General features: G+C 37.5%; 2 protein-coding genes across 4 annotated transcripts; one reads left to right on the top strand and one right to left on the bottom strand.

Annotated features, from left to right (window-relative positions):
• Positions 1-405: 405 nt before the first annotated feature.
• Positions 406-11,410, bottom strand: LOC116847372 (splicing factor 3B subunit 3). Of its 2 annotated transcripts, XM_032822306.1 has the most exons (14): positions 10,924-11,410; positions 9,310-9,498; positions 8,535-9,019; positions 8,160-8,332; positions 7,465-7,961; positions 7,023-7,188; positions 6,422-6,590; positions 5,471-5,622; positions 4,423-4,578; positions 3,887-4,178; positions 3,133-3,799; positions 2,934-3,050; positions 2,355-2,733; positions 406-1,648 (listed from the first exon to the last, which is right to left on the bottom strand). In XM_032822306.1, exons 3-14 carry the CDS (start codon positions 8,929-8,931, stop codon positions 1,160-1,162), a joined length of 3,654 nt encoding a protein of 1,217 aa, XP_032678197.1. In that variant the 5' UTR covers positions 8,932-9,019; positions 9,310-9,498; positions 10,924-11,410; the 3' UTR covers positions 406-1,159. The 2 variants fall into 2 exon arrangements, with proteins under 2 accessions (XP_032678197.1, XP_032678198.1); XM_032822307.1 differs by lacking the exon at positions 9,310-9,498.
• Positions 11,411-13,378: 1,968 nt separating this feature from the next.
• On the top strand, positions 13,379-16,713 carry LOC116847380 (pyrimidine-specific ribonucleoside hydrolase RihA-like). Of its 2 annotated transcripts, XM_032822319.1 has the most exons (6): positions 13,379-13,606; positions 14,577-14,853; positions 14,968-15,154; positions 15,696-15,812; positions 15,901-16,037; positions 16,190-16,713. In XM_032822319.1, exons 2-6 carry the CDS (start codon positions 14,662-14,664, stop codon positions 16,634-16,636), a joined length of 1,080 nt encoding a protein of 359 aa, XP_032678210.1. In that variant the 5' UTR covers positions 13,379-13,606; positions 14,577-14,661; the 3' UTR covers positions 16,637-16,713. The 2 variants fall into 2 exon arrangements, with proteins under 2 accessions (XP_032678210.1, XP_032678211.1); XM_032822320.1 differs by lacking the exon at positions 13,379-13,606 and having other exon boundaries at positions 14,016-14,853.
• The last annotated feature ends 99 nt before the right edge of the window (positions 16,714-16,812 follow it).

The following is a 16,812-nucleotide window of genomic DNA, read 5'->3' as shown; positions in this document are numbered from 1 at the left end:
AGCGATATTGCGCTCTGCAGAAGCATTCTGTATTATGTTAACAATCATTGCCAGTCTTATTTATTATTAAGAAGCTCGCGTTAGTTAATTTCATAGGCAAGTTGACGAAATATTAATAGCCTTAATTAATAATAAATTAATAAAAGCTTCTAATCGCCAGACACAAAATTGTCATTTATTGTTGTAATTACTATCTTCTTTCTTTTCAATAATATTGGGTGACTGACAAATGTTGACGGAATAGGGAATATCTGCACTGATTTTTACAAATTAAAGAGGGCTTAATCTAGGAGCTTTATGAAAGAATGAAAGTACATACATACATATAAAGAGAAAGAAAGGAGGATATCTCCTTTAATAAATATTTGTATATTCGTACAGGATATAAATTAATATTAGGCGAGATTGGTAGATTCATTAGATGATTTAATGTGCAAACTTGCGGAACAACGGCAAGTGACGATCGTTCATCACTATTGTATTTGAATACATCAGTTTATATGCGGCGCTTAGTGACAATATTATATCGTCATATGCATATCTACAACGGTGCAACTAAAATCTACATGTTAAAAAAAAGAATTCACTAGTTATACATATTTTTTTCCATTTTTCAAATTAACACGTTCTCTCTCATAGCTGTTTGCTAATTGTTACAGGGATACAAAACTTACAGAGAAATATATATATATATAATTTCTTAAAGTTATTAAAATACCTTTCATTTTCCATGGGACTGTAACAACAGTTCCATTAAATTGAGAAATTGAATATAAAGTATACTTCTGTATAACGTACACCCTAAAGAATCAAATTTACGCGTGCAATATTAATCTGAATACATGTATTCAGATAATATATAACATTTTTCATTACACGTACAAAATATGTAATTTTTATTTTATTCGATTTTTAATTTAGTTTTATCGTCGTATTGCATATACGGAACATGGTGCCGCGTGAGCAGTTAGGTCGCTTGAGAAATTCTGCAACACTAATTTCGGAATAAATATTAAGCGTGCATGAAGAGCGGAATTAATAAGTTTACGACAAAAAAAAAATGACTTCCCGAAATAATCTTTTGCACGAAAGTGCGAAAATTGTACGTTGAAACGGTGAAGTGTGCCGATGCATCAAAGAACACCACTCGTCGTCAAGTTTAAAACGCATAACGCGTACGAATGTCCTCTAGTTTCTTTGACACCTCAGATGGAGTTCTCTCGAGATCGCCCGAAATGCTCTTTTGCTTCGCTGGCTCGATCGAATTGAATTGTTCACAGAGATCACCGTCGATGACATTTTTCACAGGATAGTAGTACGATCTGAAAGACAGATGATCCCTGCCGCACAACGGCGGATGTTCGGATCTCATGTGCATCTCGAGATGCTGGAAAAAATCGTGATCCTCGTGGCTGGTAAACGGCACGAGGACGCCCACCGTTCCGCTCAGAGTCGTGTAAACCAGACTCTCGGAGCCACCAGGTATAAGAGTCGCCTTCTGCAGCGACATCACCGTCTCACCGACATGGAAACAAGCTACCGTGTCCGCCTTCTGGCTCGCACCATTCAACAATCCTCGATCCCACAGGGCTTTATTACCCGTGGGATCTTCGTCCACGTCGTCGTTAATGCCGGTAGCTAATCGTATCTGTCGAGAAAAGGAAGAAAGAATGAGACAAATCTAATTTCACGCTGAAATGATTACATTAATTCTGAATCACTCCCATGAGTAAGGGCTCTCAGCACCACGCGACAAAGTTATTGATTGTGACTGATTAACATATAAAACGAAAAGTACAAAATACACGTACAAATCGACTTCTTTGTGTCCATCTCAGAAATTTGATCTTTAAGATTCTTGGCCTCTTGTATTGTTTACCTCTTTTTAATGACGTCAGAAAGGAAGAAATGCATGTTAAAAATTCTTGCAAAATACGTTAAAATAAAAATATATATCCATAAAATAATATTTGCAACTGATTAAACAATTAATTTATTGTAAATTGATCTAAATAAAAATAGGCGAAGAAATAGGTTAAGAAGATGAATTGTATGTCACATTGATTTACGATAAATTATTGTTAGGACAAAAGGGGAGTGCATCGAATATCTTAAAAATTTGTTTAATCAATTGCAAGTATCATTTTATGGATATATATTTTTATTTTAACGTATTTTGCAAGAATTTTTAGCATGCATTTTCTCGCTTCTGACGTCGTTAAAAAAGAGATAGACAATGCGAGGAGCCACCTTAATCTCATAAATTTTGATAAAATTTCACCCAGAATCGGCTATGGAAATGCGGTGAGAGCGATTCATGGGATTATCGAAGGATTTGAAAGGCGATAACTTACCACAGCTATATTCCCGAATTTATCGGCGGTAGCCACAGTGTCGTAATCTAACACGCACGTCGTCGTGATCCACCTGGGATGCGTGTCGTCCGCGAAAACGATAAGTTGATTCTCTTGGCGCTTATATCTTACAGCGTACACCGACTCCTGCACGTCGCTAACGTAAATCCGCTGACCGATAGCGTTGATGGACACCACGGCGTTCGGAATGTGTTTGTTCTCACATTTTCGCAGTAATTTCTTCTTACCCATGTCGTAGAGCCGTAGCATTCTTCCTACTCCCACTAATACCCGGCCCTGATATGGACAAATGGCCAGAGGAACTTCGTCCAACGGAGATTTGTGCAGAAGCTCGATGTTCATACATTCCGAATTAACCCTGCGACACGAGACAATTGTTTTTCGTCATTTAATTCCACAATATTTCGCAGGAGGCGAGAGAAATTTTCGTTAATACATATATCTAACATTAATCTGATTATTAAGCACTTTCTCACAATATAAAATTGTAATTCTCGTCGTTTAACAACGTGTATTCATATTATTTGAAAATATTGCAATAATAATGTAATAACTTACTTATACGTATAAAGAAATCCACCATTGCTAACCCTGGGATTTAATTGAAAGTCCTTCGCAACTCCAACTATAAGGAACATCTGGTCTCCTTGATTGGCGAATTTTACCAGGCATAGGCTACGGAAAGAAAAAAAGCTCATCAGTACCGAATACCTCAATTGTTGATTATTCTACCATAAAATGTTCTTTCATTGCTTACCAAAGAGCAGCCAAGTTCTGTTCAAAACGATGCATTTCGAAAGTTTGACCAGTAGTAGGTGCCATTATTCTCAACGAAGATGCCCAGAGACCTGGGCCCGCTCTCGGAGCGCCAAAAACAGCTTCGTTGGGTTCTTCCGACAAGAATGCTTCCGCTAGTTCTCTGGCAACAGCGGCCTCGTCCGCACCTGCGGCCTCCTGCATTTCCTCCGCCATCTGCAGCCGTCTTTGTTGTTTCGTTTCATCTGTATAGGCGTTATGCTCGGTCTCGATGACTACCAGATGCGCGGAATCGGTGTGTATCGCGAACTTCCGTGGTGTGTACTCCAAGGGAAAGCTCACTTGATTAAATACTGCGCCGAGTTTCTCGAGCGCCAAAATTCTCAGAGTATTTGTCGATATGGCGACGATACCCTCCGGGCACTGTTCGGAACTGAAACCCGACGCGAATTCTAGGCTCTCGTAAGAAAGTGGGGTCAGATGAAAGCGATTCTGATAGTAGTAACTGAGCCACGATCTGCTGCTCATCGCCAGTACCGCTTGGTTGCCTTGCATTCGTATTCTGAAGAGCTTTACTGGTCGAGAACCTAGGTAACGCGTTCTTGTGTCCGCGAGGTCGCCGGAAATTGGATCCAGCACGGTTCTGAGTAACACACCGTTTTGCAAACCTGTAACGAAAATAGTAATACACGATAGTAGCGTTCAACGCACACATCCAATATGTGGGAAGCGATTGTCTCGCAAGTGAGACTCACCTATGTTCAAATACAAACTGGATTGTTGCGGCGCCGAATCCTCAGAATTATCGGCATCCTTAACACCCATTTCCACGATACACAAACTCTCCGCGGCTGCTGGCAACGCTTGCATACTCCTCGGCGCTAGACAGTCCGATGGATCCAACGAGATTATCCTCACCGTGTTGTCTTGCAGGCCAACGGCCAAAAACCACGACCGTTGCTCGCCAACGGCCACATTACCTAGAGCCATGCACATAACTTCCGAGGGCATCTTCTTCCTTTCCGTGTACTCGTTCAACTGCCCGGTCTGTAAGCAACGTTCCAAATCAGTCGATGGCAATCATCAAGATAGAAAGCGGTGTGTCTTGTACACTTCTTATCGATTTCAACTGGCAAGCAGTCGAGACTATAAATATGAAGCGAGTGAATTTGCTCTTCGCATCTTTTACATCTCCGAGAACACTGACCAGACGTCCTCGAAGAGAACAATTAATGCGAGTGTTACTTGATCGTCACGTCGGAAAAGCGGAAAATTTATTGCGGGTACGTACAGGATCCATTTCGAAGTAAACTAGTTCGCCCCCGGTGAGAGCGATAACTACTTGACGCTGATTAACGGCACACTTGACGATAGTCTTCTTGCCAGGTGCTTTCCACTCGTTTACGCGCTTATCCGCACGAATGTGGCGTATTCCGTCCGGATAAACCTGAAAGCCAATCATGTTTGATAAAAATTTCACGAATAATCTCCAAGCAGAATTAATAAAACGAATTGTGTGTATCACATTCGTATTGGTGTTACATCTAATAATGTGTATGCTACGGCTCCTGGTCCCTCGCCGCGGAATTCTTGATTGATGACGTCGGAAGTGAGGAAATGTATGTCCAAAATTCTTGTAAAGTTCGTCGCAATAAAAAGATATATAAAAAAAATAACACAATCGATTAAACATATCTCTAAAATACTCCGAACACTTTTTTTGCTTTAACAATCAATAAATATAACTGAAATTAACGTGATATGCAACATTTCTTTTTAACTTATATTCTTTTTTCGGGGTATTTTAAAGGTGTATTTAATCAATTATAAATGTCATTTTTTAAATATATCTTTCTATTTCAACGTATTCTGTAGGTACTTTGAGCACGCATTTCCTCGCTTCCGGCGTCATAAATCAAAATGGCCACGGTGAGGGGCCAGAAGCCGTAATAATGACCCGATAAAGGGTTTACATAATGTGATTGTCGGGCCCGTAATACCAGGAAAGTTCGTATGAAACCGGAACATTCCAACGATGAATAAGCCCAGATTATGATCTAGCACTGAATTATTACGACCGGCACGTGGTCGACCAGGTGCCGGAGATACCATAGTGCATCGAGAATTCGACAAATAATTTGGAATACATTTTCACAGTAAGAGAAGGGCCAGCGATTTTTTTGCAATTTTTCTACATCATATTAAGTGATATTCGAATCGTTGCTTGTATGTCGCAAACACGTTTACACCCCACAATTGTGCCCTTGTCTCTTTTCGACGTGACTTTCTCACATCATAAAATTTTGCTGTTTTCCTTTAAGAATGTCAGTTTAATATACCTGCACCAACGCGTCCTCGCCCAAAGCGGAGCAACTCAAGGTTGGTGTTGTACCGAGAAAACCCGAGTCCGTCACTTCCTCTACAGTTTCTCCGATACTGAGTACAAGCGTAGCATTCACGAAGGACACTATGATGTATGCATCATATTCCTCTGCAATCAAAATCATAAAGCTAATTCTCAGTATGTGGGAAAGTGCGAACGAATATTGAATCGCGTATTCTTTTTCGTTCTCTTTCTTTCCACTTAATTTGCATAGTATATTATGACACTAGGCGTCCTCGAACGAAACCGCGCACGCTCTCACGTCGGGCACGGAAAGAGTTGATGAGCATTTTTATATATATATATATATATATATATTTTTTTTTATCGAGCGAATCGACTCTTGCTCGTGCCAATTTCGTAAGTCCTTACCTTTCGGTCATTCAGAGTTCTGTGGGTCAACCAATAGCGTACTGGCATCCTGAAAGAGAGAACTGGTGTTTGATAAGAGTGTATCAAGCCACCAGGTTCATTAATATCGTTTATAAAAACCGATGCCATTTTGTGTTTGTTTTCTCTTTAAAATGATTTACGATTTTCTTTTCAGTGTTGTACACTAAGTATTAGTATCCTTACCCCAAAGTTTTGCTCACAAGAGAGAATTTGCTACGTTTGAGCGTTTCGATCCGTTTTTTTTCGTTAAAGAACGGGACAAGAAGATAACGAAAGTCTACAATACTTCCAACGCTGACTGCATAAAAAAAAAATTTTTTTATGTTGGTCCGCAATAGCATACAGAGGATTCTCAAAGATAAAAGAGACGATACATATAAGATTTTTTTTTCTATGAGAAGAAGAAAAGAGAAAACAAGACCGATCGTAGCTAAAACTCATCGGCTGTTGAAGTAAGCAATTCGAGTGGAAACATGCAGACAGTTCGTATGTGTAGAAGTATTTTTTGACTAACCATCAATTCTTCTCTTCACAGTCCATACAGCGTTTGGGTTACCGGGCAATTCACTCACGGCCATCTCGGAAACCTCGAGTCCATGACGTAATACTCGTAGAGTGGATCGTGGACCTCTGCCGCAAGCGATATACAATTGCGGTGTATCTTCGTTCGCCAGATCCGCCACCTGCGTCGATAAGAGATAATCAAATTATTTTCCTTCAGATAATATTCAAGTACTCGCGTTATTGCTTTCATTTCTCAACTAAAACCTTTTAATTACTGATTTTTCTTCATAAATCTTTCAGTTAAAATTTAATGCAATTCAATATAGAGAGAAAAAGAATGACATAATAATCAATAATTTTTTCCTGTTTGAAGAAATTTCTTCTTTTCTATGCTTCCTTTCTTCAAATGTAACGTGATAAAATGGAGAGCTCGTCCTAGATGTATATACTTGTCTCTCTTAGAGTTCACTTCGATGTGCAGAAACAAACCGAAGGCGACTAAGAGCATTCTGCTATCGCACTTTATGATACAGGAAAAGCGATGCAGAGTAAACATCTCTTTTCACTAAAAAGTGCTGAATCGAGACTTTTACCTAATATAGGTATCTCACCTGGCAAGCCATTATAGGCGAGAGGCTGTCCATTTCGTCCACCAGCACCAAATTTCGCAGCGGTCGCGGTGCAAAGAAAAAGGTATCACCCTCTTCTAACGGCATGGCGGAACTGAATTCAGGCTCGTCATCGTCGTCGCCGAGATGAGCAATTTGATACAAATAACTGAAAGAACGATAGTAGTGTATAAACGAACTTTCTCGTGACTTTCTTAGAAAGAACGCTAGAAATGTTTCGAGATTTTCAAAATATTTCCTACTTCATAGAATATGAATTTTTTCCATGTAACATAAAAAAAGATTAATACATATTTGTGCTAATATAATTTTATAAGAACATACCGCAAAGTGTCAGGAATGAAAAATTCGTAAATAATTTCAAAACTTTTGTCTGCAATTTCCCCATATATATTTACGTAAAACACGAGATACGAGTACTTACTGGTTTCCAAATTCTGATGCGACAAATAAGAATCCCGTCTTAAGAACACACATACTCGCCGCCACGGGCACGGTGTCGAAGTATTTTAGTTTGATCTCCGTCACCATATCGTCGTCGGTTTCAAGCGTGATCTTAAAGATATCCCCCTGCTCGGTCTGAGCAAGAAAGAAGAACATACTTTTTGTCTTATGTGTGGCCGAGCAAACGAATATCATGCCTCTCTCTGGATCATCTAGATCATTTCGTCGTCGTGGGATAGGACAACGAATGTCGTGCTGATCGCCCAGATTTTTGTAAGTGAGATAGTTCTCGGAGCAAATAAGTACGCCACTAGGACCGTCATTGCCGCCGGGCACTGACACGAGGAAATTCGCGTGCTCCTCGAGTGGTTCGCTGTATTTTCGTACTACATGGTTCAAGCCGAGGTCCAGTTCGTATAATGTCAATGTCTGCTGCGTCTTCACTGCTGCATCTCCAGTGGGATCGCTGTCTGCTTCCTATAATTAACAATTATTCTTAATCACAAGAGTACATTAAATGTGCATACAATTTGCACAAAAATATATATTGTACTACAAGTACCATCATTATTATCAAAATTTAATCAATGTTAATCAGTTGAAACACGGAATCACAATAATCATATGGTACGTAACAACAATAAATTATCTATAAATGAGATCTCATGAGCTTACTTCATAATCAATCTCCAGGCATGCAAACATAGGATTCTCAAAGCCAACATCCACACCAACTGTATGGTACACCAAGGTGTTGCTCTTGTGTGCTTCCAACGGTGAAGAAATGGTCAGGCGTGCCTCAGCATCTCTGTTCAGAATATACACAAGTTTTTGCTTCTCAATGGCACCTACAACAGTAACAAATGTAACATTTAATGGCCATATTAATAAAACTAGAATTCTGCAATGTATGAATAATGTACCATCATTATAATAGGAGATATAATCAATGCTAATCAGGTGAAACACGGAAATATGATAATCACATGGCACATAATAAGTCTTATTTCTATATTCTAAAATTAACAAGATTAAAAAAATATACTGTACCTATCATAACTGCTCTGCCCTTAGGATCAATAGCTAGATACTGGCCAGGCACGATACGCCTGCATCCACTCTTTCCAAAAGTTTCCTGGTGTACTTTCTCAAAGATATTCTTGGCAGATATATATTCCAGAATTACTATACGGCCAGAATCAGAACCAACCACAATGTAATCTTTTGTTCCACCAGTTAGCCTGAATGCCATTAAAGACCTCACAATGCCAAATACTTCAACAGTCAGCAAAGTATGTACTTTCCCTGTATTTGGATCTGGTCTTAACAGTTCTAACGATTTGCCGCGAGATACTAGGATTTCTTGCATCTTGCTGCCTGAGAAATTGCCATGTACTGCATGCGTAATGCCTGTGGCACGCTGGAGAGTCAAATTGTACAGATACATCTTGGCCTTGCTCTCACTTGTCAATTTCCCAAGCAATAAACGAATAACTTGGATTTACGTTCTTGATAAGGAGCCTCGAGCGTCCATGCTGCAATGAAAAAATTTTGAATAAGAGAGATACCGAAATTCGCAAACCAAAATTGGATTTCTGAATGGTCGTGATTCGAAGTTCTCGCACTCTGAGAATTTATCCTGCTTTTCATGATTTTACACGAAACAGTGTCTCTCCCTACATACTTTATCGGAATATTTGTGCACGATGATAAGGTATGCACGACATCATTCATCGAAACGCTCTTGTTATGTCCGAAATAGATGGTCAAATAAAAAACTAGAAAGAAATACGACGGTAGAAGAATGATGGGAATGTTATCTTACCTCGACCTGATATTTAATGTGACAACACTCGACGATGCCTCTAGATTTCCCACGTAATCGAAGGATACGCAGAATACTCGTCGAAGCAATCGTCGCAAGAGACACAATTAATCGTACATGCGCAAAAGTGCCACAGCAATCTACCGGAAATGAGACGCGCGCGCCGGCAGAACCGCCATTTTATGACTCCTGCACATTGGAAGCAAAATACTTGCCAATCAACGTGCCGCTTTTCCAAAAGCTGAAAGTTTATTGGTTACCGCGTCACTTTTGCCGCACGACAGGCATTTTTTCGCGTCCTCCGTATGTACAAAGACATTAGGCTGATATTATATGTGTCGTACGACAAGTTTTTCGGACACGTTCATTGGTTGGAGAATAAAGTATTTCTAGATTCTCTGTTCGTCAACCAATCAACAAGCTATGCAAAAAGCTTGTATGACACATGTAATATTAGCCTTATGCTTAAACAAATCCGGTACGCGCGAAATATTTCAGATGCACTTTTTCTCCTTGTCTACAACCTTGCTTTAATCTTTAAGCCGTAAGAAATTGACCAACTACAGTCGATTATTTTACAAATAATCAACTGTAATTGGTCAATATTTTACGGCTTAAAGATTAAAGCAAGGTTGTGGACAAGGGAGTTATATACCTAGATTGCATTGAGAGTGCAAATCCATGCAGCGGAAGAGCGGAATGCGGAACGAGAGCGGAACCAATCGCGAATGTTTCGCAATTTTGTTGCACGGATTTTCAATGGGTACGTTCATAAGACATTAGAGAACCTCTACCAGAGAATCAACTTGGTCACGTGACCAACTGATTGGCTGGCATAAATATATACGTATTTAGACATTGCGACGCCAATGTAGAACAAATGCTTTTATATATATATATATATATATAGTTTTGCATCGGCGTCGCAATGTCCAAATCCGTACATGTTTATGCCAGCCAATCGCAGAATAGCTGAGCAGCTGGTCACATAACCAAGTTGGCGATTCTCTGTACTAGAGGTTCTCTAGAAGACATCAACGACTGTGCAACTGTTGAGTGAATGTTCGTCTACAATAGAAGTAGTAGATTCGTAAGTCGTAAAAATTGACCAATCACGGTTGATTTTTCTCGAGCCCAACTATGATTGGTCAATTTCTACGACTTACGACTCTACGACTTTACGACTTCTATTGTAAACGAATCTTGAGGGTTCATTGAGCGAGAAATAATCACTAACTGTATCGTGAACGGTGTTTTTAAGGATTTGAGTACGCGCACGCGTTAATTTAAAAACATAACCTATTATTTAACAAAAATCAACTTATGAAATAAAACATTTATTTTGTTTTTTGGTTACAGATCACATTAAGTAAAAGTTGAAATGTATTAAAGTATATTAAAGAGTATTAAATTTAATAATAATGGATACCAATAATATTATTATTGGATGATAATATTGTAGAGAGAAATAATATAGTAAGAAATATAATTGAAGAATTGGAAGAACCATTATCAAATGAATTTCACATAGAAGAATATCGTGTACGAAAAAAAATGAAAACTATTATGAAGAAATAGTTCCGTTTTAAATGGCATTATTATAATGATAATCACCTGCTTCCTTTTTTGGAGTTATCACAAGGTAATTATTCAGTTTAGGCCCCTCACCTCCAATTTCGATGAAAGTAGGCTCAATCGACGCGTTTTTGTTAAAGAAACAACTTTTTTATTTGACAAAATCGTCGCTCTTTACTGCGAAGCGAGATATTAATAGACAAAGAGGTGCGTTAGGTTAGAAAATCTGTCATATTGTTTATCTCTAGCTGTGTGACTGGGGGACTTCGCCCCCCAAACCCCCGCACCATGATAGGGTGCGGCCGCGATCACTTGTGCTTAAGCTAAAGAGTGAATTTCTCACAAAAGACTACGGCCCACACCACGCCACGTGCGGGGAGTCTGAGGGGCGAAGGCCCACACAGTTACAGATAGACGGTATGACAGATTTTCTAACCTAACGCGCCCTCAACTTTGTCTATTAATATCTCTCTTCGCAGTAGAGAACGACGATTTTAGTTTTCAGATTCGGTTTTTACGCGTCAAAATACACTATCTTACCAAAGTTTAACAAAATCGATGAGAGCGGGCCTTTCCTTCACAATTATCGAATGACCTTAAGGTTCGTCTATAATGAGATTGGCAGTAGGAAGTAAGACGTAAGTAGTAAATAAATTGACCAATCACAGTTGATTATTCTTATAATAATCGACTGTGATTGGTCAATTTGTTTACTACTTACGTCTTACTGCCTACTATCAATGACTTGGTTTACATCGTGCACTTAATACGCGTACTAAATAGTAACTTTCTATTAGATAATCTTAATATCGACGATATATATAAACAACGGTATATTAAGTTGGTATAATACTCATCAACAAAATGTATTGTATTGATTCAATGCGTCACCGTTGATATGCATTGTCGATAGTGGCCTGGTTTACATCGTGTACTTGATATGCGTACTAAACAGTAACTTTCTATTAGATAATCTTAATATCGACAATGCATATCAACAACGATGCATTTAATCAATACAATACGTTTTGTTGATAAGTATTATACCAGTTTAATATACCGTTGTTTATATATATCGTCGATATTAAGATTATCTAATAGAAAGTTACTATTAGCGTACTATTATTATAGTACGCGTATCAAGTGCACGATGTAAACCAGGCCATTGGCTGCGTTCAGCAGAGAAAGCTGCTTTGCAATTGTTGTAAAATTCGTAAATCTGATTGGTCACATGCTCTTGTATTCAACTTAAATTAAGAGCATACTCCAATCAGATTGACTAATTTTACAACAGTTGCAAAGCAACTTTCTCTGCTGAACGCAGCCATTAAGATTATCTAATAGAAAGTTTCTATTTAGTACGCGTATCAAGTACACGATGTAAACTAAACCAATGTCAATAATTCGTCTCCATTAATATGACATCAATTAAATAACAATTTACAGTTGGTTAATAGCTAGTTCATTTATGCATCTTATATTTATCATTTGGTATATATTTAATTTGTATCCATGTACCAACTTGATACTTTTATATCTAAATAGGTGCTTTCCAATTGCTTAACACATCTTGGGTGAGTTCCGTTTCCACGCATGATGCGCATGAAACGCAGCGTTATAGTGACAAAGATACGAGAGTGAGATAAAAAGAGAGGGAGAGCTCTCGGGTGAGGTTGTCGAACCTAGGTTAGGTTAGTTCTCGAACACATGAGATCGCATGGATTGCACTACCTCGGAGCTGATGCAGTTCATACGTTCGAGAACTAACCTAACCTAGGTTCGAAAACATCACCCGAGTGCTCTCCCTCTCATTTTATTTTACTTTCATATTTCTGTCACTCCAACGCTGCGCTTCATGCGCATTATGCGTGGAAACGGAACGCACCCCTTGACACATACGTACACAAAACCAGTTTATTGGTCGCATATTATCTAAAATATCTTGTAAGATAATATACAACCAATAAATTGGTTTTGTGTAATACATAAAACGTAACTAGAAAGTACCCAATGATATCTTTTTGGATATTAAAAGTCATCTTTCAGGCGGACATTAGATAATCTTTTCAGTAAACAAAAACTTAACTTTTTTACCGAAAAAGTTATCCTGACTTAATTTTAAATAATAAAATGGAATACTTTAAAATAACGTTGTTCTACTTGGGTATATAAAGCCAGCAGCACACAGTGCTTGCTTTTGTGCTAGATTTTTTACTAGGTGGAAATACTCTGTTTTGATTAGTGCATTTCTATCTATCTTCAGAAATGCACCAATCAGGACAGAGCATTTCCATGCAGCAACCAATCCAGCACGAAACAAGCATCGTGTGCCGCTGGCTTAAGCGGGAAACACAGACTTTTGCATAAAGGCATAATGTACAACGCATAAGAGAATTGACCAATCAAAGTTCTTATTTCTATTGCTACGATGAAAATGAAGGATGGTCTCTGGTTGGTAATTTTCTTATGCGTGTGTATTTTGCCTTTATGCAAGAGTGTGTGCTCTCGCTTTAAGCTAGTAAGGGAATGTAGCAAAAAAAAAGAGACTAAACGTTTATTAGAGGCGCTGTTGTTGTCAAGTTGTATTCAAATTTATTTCAATACGGAAGCCCTGCATCACTCTATATTGGATTCATCTTGTTTCTTGTCGGAAATTTTTTGATACGGCCCATGATAATCCTGAAAGACAAAGAATCGTTCAATTGAGATTGGGACTAGCAAGGTTAGGTCTTAAAATATTTCTTCTTCTATGTCCTAAATGCAAGATATCCTAGAGTTGCATTCTAAAACATCTTTTTCGAGGAAAATTTTACTCTTAAATCTATAGTTCATGTTACATACACTATAGACTTATAGAGTAAAATTTTCCTCGAAAAGGACGTTTTGGGATGCAACCTAGAATGTTTTTGAGCGTGTTGAGAATTTCTCACAACGTTTTGATCGCACATTCAGAATCTAAGGGCATTTTGGGTCATTTAGTTTAGCTGTTATCATTTTGTAAATCTAAGGATCTTTCAAATTAGGATCAGTTTTTCAAGAATTCTCGTAGTTCGCATTTATTTAATTAAAATTCTTTATTTTACGTGCTAATGGGCGCATTCAGTAGAAAAAGCGCTCAGTGAGCAATCAACGATTATTGGTTCTTGCTATTAGATCCCTAAATCTAGACCAATTACATTGACAAATTATTCAACTGTTGTGCAACTGTGAGTCTGCTGAATGCAGCCATTAAAACCTGATTTTTGTATCGGAACGCTGTTCATTGCTTGCTGGCTGGCGCGAAATTTAAAATTTACGCTGCCTTTCAGCACGTAATTCGCATTTTTAATAAAAATATGAATTTAAAGTGACAAACAAAGCTTGATCAGCGATCGAAGCTGCAAGATGAAATAAATTTTCTCACGAGATCGCTCCGTCAGGTTGAAAGATTCTTCAATAAATTCACCTAAAAGGTTCTAACGCGACTAATTATGAGAAAGCAAGCTCGTAAAGTTTACTATGTTTTACTCTTATTTATTACGCGCTGTATGCCTGCGTGAAAGTTGAATTGATAAGTTTGATGATATTAACCTTTTTGACCGAACAAAACAATTCAACCGTTATCGTTTTGAATACTGTCTTTATCGAGTAAAATTGTGGTGGCGCATATATATAAAGCAACAAGTGCTTAAGTGGTTATCTTATCCTGTCAGATACAGAGACATATTTGAGGATCTCAGTTCACGTTTTACCAACGATTTATTGTCCGGTTTGAAGTGACATTAACGAGGTAACAAAATGAAAATGTCTAAAATCATTATTGATTGCGACGCTGGTACAGACGACGCGTTAGCGCTGTACCTTCTTCTAGTTGCTCACAAAGAAGGCAGGGTTTACATCGAAGCTGTAACTTGCGTTTTCGGTAACACTACCGTTGACAATGTAGTGAAAAACGTGTACAGAGTACTCGAGCTGTTCGAGGACTATGATGTAAGTCATATTATCATGCATTAAGATTCATATATAACAAATAGATTTCAAGATACGTTTTGTGTCTTCATAGGATAAACTGAACATGATGTATACCAAGTGCTATTCTTTTAGATACCAGTTTATAAAGGAGCTTACTCCCCTCTGATGAATAATAACAGTGATGGATTTTTGTCAGATAAAGATTATGTTCATGGATTAGATGGATTTGGTGATGTGTATACGAATGAGCCGGATATTAATCGCATGCGAATGGCTCATGCTGCATATGCTCTACAAAAGCATACCACAGATAATCTTAGTAATACAATATCTCTCATTATCCCATATAGTGTCAAAGTTAATGTTATTACTAAAATATTGCTGTATCTCAGTAAATTAAATTTTTTACATGGGAATATAATGTTATAGTAATTTTCTGTAGCACAGAGAATAGTATGTCAATATTATTAAAACATTAACTTAAGATAGTTATATTTTGATAAATATCGAAATGATATTTAATATATATCACAATCTTGAATTAATTAAGAAAACTTTGTATTGATATTTTAGTTTAAGGTTTATCAAAGCCTGATCTACAATGTACTCTTTGCTCGTTGTTTCTTGTTCTCTATCTTTTCCTGACTAAACATTTGATATTTAAGCCAGAAAGTGATGAAAAGAAAGAAACAGGAGCACATTGTAGCTAAAAGTGAAACATTTTAAGATTGATAACATTGCTATCAACTTTAGTAACGTAAAAGTTTCTTAAGTTTAATGTTGATGTAATATTTTTGTGTTATGGAATAGTTATATACATAGTTACATCATATGTACTAATTTGATGCTTCTCAATTAAGATGACATCAGCATTGTTTGCCTGGGCCCTCTAACAAATATTGCGTTGACTATAAAACTGTACCCAGATTTTGCCAGCAACATAAAGGATATCTTTATAATGGGTGGAAACTGTACTGGTAACTTTATAACTTTTAACAATTATTTATGTTAATTAATTAAGTTAGTCGGTCAGCGTTTAATTCTGCCTCACAAATGTGATTTAAGGTCACGGTAATATTAAGTCGCATGCAGAATTTAATTTCTACTGTGATCCAGAGAGCGCGTCCATCGTGCTCAACAACATCTCTAAGCCTATCTATATGTTGCCGTGGGAAACCTGCTTGAAATCTCGTATAACAGATGTATGTAACAAACTTGCAATATTGCATACTTGAAAAATAATCAATATCTTATCGGTACATTGACAGAGAAGTAACGTTATCAATTGATCAGTAATGCCACTAATTAACAATTATTACATCAGCAGATTTTATGATTGTAATAAATTTTTCAGGATTGGCGCTGGAAAACACTGGGATCAATAAATACACCTTTTGTGGAAATGTTGAACAAAATCGAAGAAGGGTGTCTACGTATTAAGAAAGAGAAGAAAACACAATATTACGTGGTGTGTGATGCGATCTTAGCTGGGATTGTTTTGAGACCTGAAATGGCCAGGAATACTTACTCGCGTTATGTGGATGTTGAATTAAATGGCAGCAAAACTCGGGGCCAGGTTGTCATTGATCATCTACAAGAACGGAAGGCAAACGTATTCTTGATCGATGACTTCGATTCAGAAATATTAAAAGAACTATTACATTTTGTAGCAAATCCGGACGAAAAAAACAATGAAGTCCTATTTCCACAAATTTTAACAACTCCTACAAGTCATGTACTATTAAATAGAGATCAAAGTGAAGATAGTGTGTATGACCAATTGGAAGTTGATTTATTGTAAAATGATCGATTGATTAAATGAAAGATTTCATAATTGTGTAAAAGAGTGAAATATATATTCAATGAATATTTTTGGTATATAATGATTGTATTTCTTGGTTTCTAAATTTATGTAAAAGCGTCTTCTGTACTTTTTCAATGATAAGTGCTATACTAAATACAAGTATATAAAAAAGT

The sequence above is a fragment of the Odontomachus brunneus genome, unplaced genomic scaffold (genome assembly GCF_010583005.1).
Source record: "Odontomachus brunneus isolate Ranch 3 - 2012 unplaced genomic scaffold, Obru_v1 Obru_scaffold_077, whole genome shotgun sequence".
Taxonomy (NCBI): Eukaryota; Metazoa; Arthropoda; class Insecta; order Hymenoptera; family Formicidae; genus Odontomachus; species Odontomachus brunneus.
This window is presented reverse-complemented; position numbering and strand designations above follow the sequence as displayed.

Bases quoted from the DNA above. Each gene is read 5' to 3' on its own strand.
- LOC116847372 (XM_032822306.1), bottom strand. From the start codon at position 8,931: ATGTATCTGTACAATTTGACTCTCCAGCGTGCCACAGGCATTACGCAT. The intron at 7,962-8,159 runs GTAAGCTCATGA...TGTTAATTATAG, and splicing joins GCCTGGAGATTGATTATGAA to GAAGCAGACAGCGATCCCAC. The intron at 3,051-3,132 runs GTAAGCAATGAA...TTCTTTCCGTAG, and splicing joins CAGAACTTGGCTGCTCTTTG to CCTATGCCTGGTAAAATTCG.
- LOC116847380 (XM_032822319.1), top strand. From the start codon at position 14,662: ATGAAAATGTCTAAAATCATTATTGATTGCGACGCTGGTACAGACGAC. The intron at 15,813-15,900 runs GTAACTTTATAA...ATGTGATTTAAG, and splicing joins AATGGGTGGAAACTGTACTG to GTCACGGTAATATTAAGTCG. The intron at 16,038-16,189 runs GTATGTAACAAA...TAAATTTTTCAG, and splicing joins TGAAATCTCGTATAACAGAT to GATTGGCGCTGGAAAACACT.